Here is a 12,063-nt window from a genome sequence, read left to right as displayed (position 1 = left end):
AAAAATTTTTTTTTGCGCAATAATGCGCAAAATCCGAGAATCAATTCTCGTATGAACATTTGATAACCGATGAATTCATCAATCAATTTTTTCTTATTATTCTTTCTATCTATTTATTTATTTTTTTTTTTTTAAATTGTAATCATTTGAAGTACGATGCAGTTCGACAGTTATAAAAAAAACATTATTGCTACTGCACAGTTTGTGCAAGTTTGTTAAAATTTAAAGAGCCATAAATGGTTGTAATATCGATGAAAACGTTCACCGTAAGTAATGGTTAGACTTGTATCTATATTCTCTATAACTTTTATTATGACTTAAAATATCGATTTACATTAAAAAAAAAAAAAGAAAAAAATTGTTATGACTTTCGTATCTTGATAACAGTGCCCTCTATAAAATATTAATAATAAATGTATATTGCATATGATATCTATAAAGTATTAATAAAAATGTATATTGCATATGATGTACACATCTTGTTACATCTTATCTTTAAAACCTAACAACTTTAATTGATAAGATTTTATTTGCTTATAAAATTAATAAGATTAAAGGTAATTGACCATATTTTCTTTTAAATTAATCAACCTGTATTATGTACTATACTATATTAAATATAATTTATTGTTAGCAAAAAAGATTATACAGTCGACACTGTTTTATTATTTAAAAAGAGGAATATATATAAAAATATAAAAAAAAAAATTAAACAAAATTACACGTGATTTCGTAGAGTGTTAAACGCAGACGTTTGTTGACCGATAATTTCATAGGTTAAGACAGACAAAAATAAAATCATAGTAATAATAATAAAATAAAAATAACAAAACATGTGTATATATATATATATATATATATATATACATATGTATATGTTATGTCTTATGTTAACTGGCCGATGATCTCACAGGTCAATGCCGCAGTAAATAAAAATAAAATAATAATAATAAACTAAAAAAACATAGATCTTAAGTATCCATTTCAAGTGTAAACAATCATCGAAAGATCGAAGGTAAATTTTCATTCAGAAACTATCGGATCTTAACTTACGTCAATTACCGATAATCCTTAAGAATCAATGAGAAAATATATGGTATAGGACGATCGGTTTAACCCATACATCCGCGATAAACTGTAACGGTACGAATCGTCTAACGAGATTAAAAGATCGTTGAATATCGTTTATACGAAGAGAATTTACGATTACGAGAAGGCATCTAGCCAATACGCATTTACGTCTTTTCGATTGGCCGTTGATAGGCGATCGAATTGAAAACGGTAAATGTTTGAGCCGATCGTACGTTAAGTCACGATCACGAACGGATCGATGCAAATCCTCAGACATCTTTTGCGGTTTACTACCAAGGATGCTTCGTTGATCGAAAAAACGACGACGTACCATTTATTGGTCTGGCTAGTTGCCTTCTTTTTGCAAAAAAGAAAAAAATACACCCGCGAGAAGAAATAGAGAAAAAAGAAATAATAATAATAATAATAATAATAATATTAATAATAATAATAATATAATAGTATATAACAGGAAGGGATGAAAAAGAAAGAAGATGAAGTTCATTGAAAGAAGAAAAAGAAAAAAATAAATGAGAAAGAAAAAGAGATTTTCATACAATAGGTATTCTGTTTCTTAACGATATAATTGAAATGAATATTTCAAAAATACTTAAGATTTGTAATCGGGAATATAAGTTTATTTCAATTTAACGTAAAAAAATTTTCGATATGTAGATATATCCTCCATTTATAAGACCACGTAACTTTAAACATACATCTATATATTGTTTTTTTTTTTTTTTAATAGGCACTAATTCTTAATTTTTTTTCTTTTTTAATTTTAATTATAAATTATATAAGTTATACTTAGTATAGTTTAATTATATCTACTATATTAAGATTCTAATAATAATTATTATAATATTAAATAATCTTATTAATATAATGCAATAGACTATATAGTTTAATCAGTTTTGTATTAATTACAACTGAACTGATCACTATGATATCACTATGATATAATATAATTAAATTATACTAATTGTACCAACTAACTTACCCAAAAAATAACATTTAAAAAAAAACTTTAAATAGTATAGTCTTTTATAATAATTATAATTAATAAAATATAATATTATTAGAGTCTACTCCATTCTAATATTACTTAGATACTTAAATACTCTAATACATAAATATATAAACGTATAAATACTGAAATATATAATACATATTATATATTATATACATTACACTAATTAAACTATATTATAGTATCTATTATTACTACTATTAGGTTGAAAACTATGAAACGGGCGTTGAATGAAAATAAATAACTATACAAAAATGCCCGTTTCATAGTTTCCAACCTAATAATACTATATTTAGTAGACTATATTAATATACTATATATAATAGACTGTACTAATATACTCTATAACGTTTACATTATAGAACTTGTTTGTAATTACGAAAAAATGAATTTAATTATAAAGGAATATATTAACTAATTGATTGTTACAGTTCGATCATTTCTTATATGATTTTTGGTTACATCATACGATCATAAAAAAATAAAAAAAAAAGAAATCGAGAAACGGAAAAAGATCTAAAGTGAAGATTTTCAATAAGTTTTAAGAAAAAATAAAAAACAAATTTGACTATGTGGTAACAGAATGTAAACATATTAATATTTAATATATAGTTTCAATATAACTTAACATATGTAAAACAATTCAATTTTTCAATTATGTAGTTATAATATTTTTAATCTTAATTATATCGTTCAATTATATAATTCTGTTATATAGTAAGAACTAAGTAACAATAATCAATTATATAGATATTAATGAAAAAAGAATTATTATAATTTATAATATTTCCATTATATTCATTTAATAGAGGTTACTAGCAAATTATTTTTTTTTACGAATTTCTGAATACACATACACGTATACATACAAATAATACATGCATTAAAAGATTAAACCTTTGGAAAGGATCATCTCTTAAGATGCTTAAGTTTCGGAGTGTTTCATCATAAGTAACTAGTTAGCGATTAGGGGCTTTAGCGAAAAGAGGGTAAAAAAATAAGAGGGATTAAAAAGAAGGCACGAAATGGTTGAAAGCAAAAAAAAAAAAAAGATAAATAGATTAAAAATGAGTAATAATTTTGTGCTTGTAACAACATAGCAATTATACAAAGTTTACATAGAGTTTTAAAAGCTGTTATTTATTTAGATCAATATTTTTAAACAATTTTTTTAAACGGTATTTAAAATAGATGATCAATATTTGTAATAAAATATCATATTGTGTAAGTAATCAGTAATACACATCAGTAGATTAATCAAAAAACTTTCAGCATTTTAATTAAAATATTCGTAGATATAATAATTTGTCAGTATTTTAAATAAATAGACAATATTTGTAATAAAATATCACGTTGTATAACTAATCAATATTATATTGATTAATGGAAAAACTTTCAGTATTTTAATTATAATATTTGTCGATATAATAATTGGTTAGTGTTTTTAAATAAATGATCAGTACTTGTAATGAAATACTACGTTACATAAGTAATCAATAACATAGCGATTAATATAAACTTTAAGTGTTTTAATTAAAATATTCTTATTAAAATATTATAATAATTTATCAGTATTAATAATAAATTCAAATGTAACTTAGACACTTGATTATTTATATTAATCGATTATATTATGTACTAATATTTTATTACAAATACTAATCAAAATATTCATATATATATATATATATATATATATATATATATATATATATATATATATACATATACTAAAATGAAATTAATATAAGATCAAATAACAAAAATAATCTCACAAAAAATTGTCAACAGAAAGGAAAGAAACAATAATTAATCAATTGAAACAAAATTAATTAACTAATAAATTTAAATTCAGATTTTTTATTTAATGGATACATCCGAACGAGATCCGATGGATATATCCGAATCGTTTCAATACTATTCGCGCATGGCATCGAAATGAAAAGAGAATTAGCCTAGGTGGCCAACACTCCGCGGGAGATGATTGATAACTCTCTTGTAAAACGTTATCAGCCGCAGCGTGCACGCTGTTATGTTCGTGTCAGTGCCGTGACGCTGATAGACGGGACCGTACGTTTCTCTCTCTCTTTCTCTTCTTTATAACTCTTTCTTCTTGCCCATACGTTCGTGTTGCTTCCCTCTTTCTTTCTCTCTCTCTTTTTCTCTCGCATATACACATACAAACACGCATATATATATATATATATATATATATATATATATATATATATATATACATATATACTCATTCGCCTTTCGGAAAGCATCCGCGCGTCTTGTTGCCGTTAATTCAAACTTACATGCCGGCGTGTTAAACTCGGTCTCTTTTTTCTCGATGACTTCTTCTCCTCCTCCTTGTCCTCCTTCTCTTTCTACTTCTTCTTCTTCTCTATCTTCTTTCCGATCTCTGTCTCTCCCACTCCAACTCTATCGTCATATCTCTCTTCTCGGTCGTCTCACAATCACGAAAGGAGTAACATTAACGGACGCATTCGTATGCAGAGTCGAAGCTCTCACCAGCAGGCTACGGCTCTTCTCTCTCTCTCTCTCTCTCTCTCTCTCTCTCTCTCTCTCTCTCTATCTATCTATTTTTATCTCTCTTTCTCTCTAGCTATCTGTCTATCTTCATCTCTTTCTTCCTTTCTGTCTTTACCTTCGAGAAGCTCACGTAACGTCCTCGTCGTCCTCCACATCGTCGTTTTCATCGTCGTCGTCGTCGTCGTCGTCTTCGTCGTAGTTGTCGTAGTCGTGTCACTTTTTTCATCTTTCTGCGCGCTGACCGATCGCCATGTCGACAAGTCAAAGGCTTATATCGCCATTCGTGGCAAGTATCTCACGGTAAAGCCTTATTTATTCGATTCAATACGAGGTCTCGTCTCTCTCTCTCTCTCTCTCTCTCTCTCTCTTTCTCTTTCTCTCTACCTCTACCTCTTCGTACAACTATACGGTGGTATTATATCTTCGATTCTTAATATAAGGTATATAACTTCATAAGAGATTAACTATGAATTCTAAGGAAAGAGGTTGCAATTTTGATCACGTAAATAATTATTTTATCTTTTTTCGATAATTCAATTTTGATGTTATATGATCGATTAAATGTTATATTATATTATATATAATTTCAATTATTTTATCTTTTTTTTGTTTTTGCTTTCTTTTTTCAAACGTTAATCCACTTCGACGTCTCGATGGCGCCATTTTTTAAAGTAAAGTAAAAAGTAAAAAATTTTGTACAATGTAACAGTGTATTAGTGTGGATATATCTTGACTCATATTATTTAATTGAATAATAATAATAATTATTATTATTATTATTATTATTAAAATATATATAATAATAATAATAAATAATAATAAATAAAATATAAATAATAATAGTAATAATTATTAATAATGATTATTATTATCAAATTATGCTTTTCTATCATGAATTTCAATACCGATGAAATTTTTATACAATTCATCGGATTTAGAAAATAAATAGTTTTTTTCATTTTCACATTATTTTATTCTTAATTGAATTTTTATTTAATAATTAATTTTTACGTATCGATTGCATCATTTTTTAAATAAAGTAAAATAATAAAAAACTATACAGTGACAATAAGATGGACATAATAGTGTGGATATTATAGCAGACATTATTTAGTTATGCGTAAATTTCGTTTTTTTTTATAAATTTTAATCTTAATAGCATTTTTGCAATATTAATAACGTCATTTACACCAATCTTCAATCTTATCCGTTGTATAATAATTTCTTTCTTGTTCTTTTTTTTTAGATCATAGATATATATACTTATTTTTGTAATCATTATTAATTAATTGTTAATATTAATTAATTCCAATGACATTTAAATAACGAATCGTACACACATTATTTACTTTGATATAATAAACAAAAAGAAACAAAAATTCATTGCTTTTTTATTATGAAATTCAATCTTGATAGGTGTTTTAGTATTTATGAAGTAATTTACAAGGAAATTTGAATTATTCAATTAATGTAAAAAAGAAAAGTATTCAATTAAAAATTTTTATCATTCTATAATAATATTCTTTATATCTCACATGTTCACTTTCGTTTATCAATATATCATTGGATTCACTTTTAATCAAAAATTTTTTATGTAACTGAAAAAGAAATTCTATTTTTTTTAGCAACAAATTTTTTTATTAACGTTAACTTTTATGTTTCGAAAAAAACAATATAATCTTACATGTAACAACGAAACATATGTTTTATGTTACATGAAACTATGTTGTATATGGTCACACAATTTTAATAATTTAAATATTAATTATCCATATTATTTTATTGTTTCTTTCGAATAATATAACTTTGTTCTGAGACATATTTTTATATGATCAAAAATAACAGAGATATTTAAAATAGTCAAGTTAGATGGATCTATTTATATAACGTGTTATAAGAATTCTATTTTTATCGTATCGTACAAACACAATTTTTTTGAACATATTTTATATCGTTTTCAAATGAATCCGTATTATATGAAACCCTGTTCTATGAGATTTTATTGTAATAATTTATTTGTTGTATTTGTTTCATCGAACAAATCATTTTATTGTCTTCTCTTAAAATATTATCAACTAGTCATAAACATTTATCTACTTAATATATTTTTTAATAGAATCATAGATATATAACAGAAAATTTCTTAAATGATTCTTTTTTAGAATCAATTAGATCAAATTATTGCATGAATACTAATCGATATATTACTTAATCATTTACTTCTGTTTATCGTTCTTCAATAAGTATTGTATCATAAAAAAAGATTATTGTTTATTAGATCAGTATTTTTAAACATTCTTAATCAATATTTTGTAAATATATTAATCAATAAATTATCAGTATTACATCGATTAATAAAAAAAAACTATCACTATTTTAATTAAAATATATTTGTTATAATTATAATAAAAATGTAATTGTTATATTTAATTATATATATAATATAACAATTTGTCAGTATTTTAAATAAATAGTGAATATTTATAATAAATTATCAATATATAATATAAACGGTGTAATACTAACATTTAATTATTTATACTAATTATTTATTTTATAAAATATTTACCATATATTAATAATCATTAATCATGATCATTTGTTTTACGATATACTTATCATTAATTAATAAAAATGAATAGAAGTATATAAAAAATATCATATACTTGTAGAACAAATATGTAACAATTAATCCGTAAAATATATCAATGATTTTTTTTAAATGCGTTGGAAAGTTGAGCGCACCTCCTCGTTTATTATTAAAAATAAATGTTTAAATATTAAGAATATAATAAAGCAAACATGCTTCAACTTGATAATTAAATTCTAAAAAATCAATATAAAAATAAAATTAAAAATATGGATTAATAATCCACTACTACTAGCACATATAATTAATACATATTGAAATAAACTGAATCATAAATTAATATTGTTATTTTTATCTCTTTTTTCTGTGATAATAACACATGCATGGCGACTAACAATTTGTCTAGCGGTGCATCGACTATTATACAATATTACATGGCAAACATGCGTCGAATGAACATGAGCAATCTTTCCTCTATATTTATCTCACTCATAATTACTTTATCTACGAGAGATATACTGAATGTGATATTATTATTTCCAATTTGAATTATTAATTATTTTTTCATTAAAATAATAAAATTTGATATACAAAAGTATAATACACAAAATTCGTGTATTATATGTCATGGAGATTGCAAAAAGGTTAAAATGAGATTAAAATTTATAAAAGAAAACGAAATTTACGCATAATTAAATAATTTATGCTATAATGTATGCTATAATAATGTATGCACTATTATGTACACCTTACTGATATTATATAGTTTTTTTTATTATTTTACTTTATTTAAAAAAAACATTATGCAATCGATAAGTAAAAATTAATTAATACGTAAAATTTCAATTAAAAGTGAAACAAATGTACAATATTTTGATATATACAAACGTATTTTTTCAATATACAATGTATTTTTCTATGCACATAGAAATAATTTCGATATTATTTTAATTTATTCTAATAATAACAAACATATATATATATATATATATATATATTTTTTTTTTTCACTATAGTTTACTAGATTATAATTTAAATGGATTATAATAGCTCATAAAAAAAAAATATGCGCTATACCGTTTGTCTTGACCTTCGAGATAACCTCGAATTGAATACAAAAATCTGAGAACATACGCGTATCAATTAAAATAATGTAACTTATTTAATTATTAATTAAATTGTTTAATTAAATTCATACGATAAAACATTTGCCTTCCAATCAATATAATAATTCATAAATGTACATAATTAATATACTACCTTGTATATAGATGATCAGAATCAATTAAAATTCAAAAGTTATTTATATTCGTTCGATATATATTTATTTACTTTAATAATATTCAAACTTTGTTATTGAAAGCATCGTGCTCGGTGAGATCAACTGGTAAGTGCTAAAAAAACGTTCTTTGATATATCGTACCAAAGGAATTTATTCCAGTTCAAAACGCAAGAACGAACTCATTAGATTTCTAAAGGAGCGGATAAAACGTCCCTCGACACATCTTATTCCAAGCTGCAAAACCCGCGATTCGATACGACTTGGCATCTCCGTCCACCACTTAATTAGCAGGAACAAGGAAAAATGAGTTCCTTTAGGATGCCATCTAGGATCGTTTCAAGGATCTCTCGATTTCTCTATTACAATCTTAGACTCATTAGAACTGGCCTTAATATATATTTATATATGTATGTATGTATATATCTATTTATGTATATGTATACTAAAGTAAAAGAAGTCATTCGCGAGGCACGCGGAGAAAAAGCAAAAGGAAAATCTTGAGAAATGAAAGCTGTTTCTGTCATCTTGCTTGAAAAATAATAATGGTGATGACCATTCAAATGATTTTTCTTTTTCTTTTTTTTTTTTACTTTTATTTTTTTATTTCTCTTTTTTTTTTATTTTCTCGGAAAATATATACATTTCATAGTCTGGGAGAATACTTAATTAACATTTTAAATAAAATTCCAATAAATTTTAAATAGTTTATATAATGATTTATATTTCATATCTATATATATATATATAATTGATTGACAATGTAATTGAAAATATTTTCAATATAATTTTCGAAGTACGTTCTTTTCGATTAAAGAAGAATTTAATCATATAAAAGTAACAAAAATTTAGCAAAAAAGATTAGATGACATTTAAAAAAAAAAGGAAAAAGTATTATGTAAGAGTATTCTTTTTTCTGCTCAAAAATCATATAAATTCTATAAATAATTCTCCAGCTTGCTTCGTTCATTTTTTCTTCCTCTCTTTCTTTTCTTTTCTTTTCGTTTTGCCAAGCAGTATAAACTCATTTGGATTCTCTTAATTACGTCGATGCGGATTATAATCTCGGAGCTCTCGTTAAATACCTAAACCAGTCGAAGAACCATGTAAACCGTTTAAAATTAAATGATTCTCTTTCGAACGAAGAAAAAAAAATAAGAAAAAGGAAACAGAGAAAGAGGAAGAAAAAGAGGAAGAAAAAGAAAGAGAGAAAAAGAGAGAAAAAGAAATAAAAAGAGAAAAAGAAATAGAATGAAAGAGAGAGATAGAAAAAGAGGGAGAGAGAGAGAGAGAGAGAGAGAAAAGAAATAGAAAGAGAAACAAAGAGAGATAGAGATAAAGAGAGAGAGAGAGAGAAAGAAAGAAAGAGAGAGAGAGCTTTTGGTAGGTGTATCGCAGAAATAATATCGAAGGATATGTAATAAACTTGCGGAAGCCCTGCTGTGAGAATACAGGACGCTGTGAGTATGGGCCACGAGCCAATTACGGCCGGCACTTCGTGCAGGCGCGAACGTAATGCGTTAGTGCCTCGTACCTCGATTTATTTGAGATCATCCCTGAGAATATGTCTTAATGCCGCGTTTGTTCGATAGTCGCAGCCGCAGCTTCAGTGGCGGTGATTTCGTACTGAAAGATTATGCGATTAAGGTCGAGAGATCTCTAGAGATCTTGCGAGATTACGCACGAGAAAAAGAAAGAGAGAAATAGAGAAAGAGAGAGAGAGAGAGAGAGAGAGAGAGAGAGAGAGAGAGAGAGAGAGAGAGTAAAAGATGTAAAATTTCGATTGATTTCCGATCGTCTTGTTTCTTATCGGATTGAAAGAAAATTTTATCACATTGGACGGCAAATTTTATTGGAAAATATTTCTTTTCAATTTCGATTCTATTTTATATCATTATGTGATCCAATCAAATTGATACTGATAATGACTACTAGTGTAATAATAATAATTATTATTGTTTATAATCAATATTATTCTTCTTGATGATCGTTGTATCGTTATTATATTATTATTTTATATTATTATACATATTATAATAATATTATAATAGTATTATAATATAATGTTATTATGATGGTATTATAATATATTATCATTGATATATTATTATATATATAATAGTATTATATTATTATTATTATTATTATTATTATTATTATTATTATTATTATTATATTATTCACTATAGTATTATTATTATTATTATTGTAAAGCATCATTATAACTTGAAAGCGATAAAAAATATCGCATATAAAAACAAAAATGATTAAAAAATTATTGCTACCATACATTCGACTATGTTCGATTAATTCGATTTATTTATACTTATAATCAGTTTAGAAGAACACTAATACAATCTTTGTCGTCGTATTATGCAAATCCGTGTTATGCGAGATTAAAATAGAGGTTTACTTAATATTAATAGAAGAATAGAAGTTTAATTAATTGTACTATTATTATCAATATTACTATTATTCGAACGGGCCTAAAATGTTTATCGTTACATTTTAAAAGTCACACATACTTTACTGATTTTCCTTTACTTCAGACTTCAAAGACACAGAAAATAATATTAAATACATAAAATGAAATAAAATGAAATAAAATGAAATAAAATGAAATAAAATGAAATAAAATGAAATAAAATGAAATAAAATGAAATAAAATGAAATAAAATGAAATAAAATGAAATAAAATGAAATAAAATGAAATAAAATGAAATAAAATGAAATAAAATGAAATAAAATGAAATAAAATGAAATAAAATGAAATAAATATACCAACAAGTAATCATATTTATTTTCAAACATAAAATTCAAAGAAAAAAGTTTTGATCAATAATTCAATAATTGATTTTTAACGATTTATAAAATGTTTAATATCATTCATAATTATTTATTATTTTGCAGAAGCTCCGGGAGAACTAGGATGGGTTTTAACATTAGTGATAGTATCCTTAGTATCAGCAGGCATTGGCGCGGTCGTTATGGTAACGCTTTTACATTGTCGCAGGTGAGTATCCAAAATATTTCTATTATCTATTATAAATCATATCTATATTCTAACGATGAAAAAGAAAGTATTAAAAAAAGAAAAAGCTAATGAACACGTACGATACAAATTTACTCTTTAATTCCAATAAAAAAAAAAAAGGAAAAAAAAACTAGAAAAATAAAAAAGTAACGAACACGTAGGATACGAATTTACTCTTTAATTTCAAAAAAAAGAGAGAGAGAAAGAGAAGATCGCATTCGTTATCGTGACTTAGCATTTTCTTCGATCCAATAAAATACTCAAGAGAAAAATAATATCCAACGGGAATTGTAGAACAGTAAATATACACACACAAGCATACATACAGAGAGAAAGGGAGAGAGAGAGAGAGAGAGAGAGAGAGAGAGAGAGAGAGAGAGAGAGAGAGAGAGAGTAAATAGTTTTAACAGAAAGATCATTCGGTTCGATAAAAATGAACGTGGTTCTTAGCCGTTCGATTCGAGATCTGGATATAGTGTCTTGCGATCCAATTTCTCATACGATCGTCTCAAAAACCGCAT

The 12,063-nt window shown here is 25.0% G+C and overlaps 1 protein-coding gene across 5 annotated transcripts in view; it reads left to right on the top strand.

Moving 5' to 3' along the window:
• LOC124428318 overlaps positions 1–12,063 on the top strand; it is a 150,226-nt gene that overhangs the window by 115,085 nt on the left and 23,078 nt on the right. For 4 of the 5 annotated variants that reach the window (XM_046972254.1, XM_046972252.1, XM_046972255.1 and 1 more), the window contains one exon: positions 11,419–11,521. In XM_046972254.1, the coding sequence (XP_046828210.1) occupies positions 11,419–11,521 (103 nt within the window). The remainder of the gene's footprint in view (positions 1–11,418; positions 11,522–12,063) is intronic. The other variant, XM_046972251.1, reaches the window with a different exon arrangement.

The sequence above is a fragment of the Vespa crabro genome, chromosome 12 (assembly GCF_910589235.1).
Source record: "Vespa crabro chromosome 12, iyVesCrab1.2, whole genome shotgun sequence".
In the NCBI taxonomy this organism is placed as follows: Eukaryota; Metazoa; Arthropoda; class Insecta; order Hymenoptera; family Vespidae; genus Vespa; species Vespa crabro.
The sequence above is the reverse complement of the archived record's forward strand: the minus strand, read 5'-3'. Positions and strand labels throughout refer to the sequence as shown.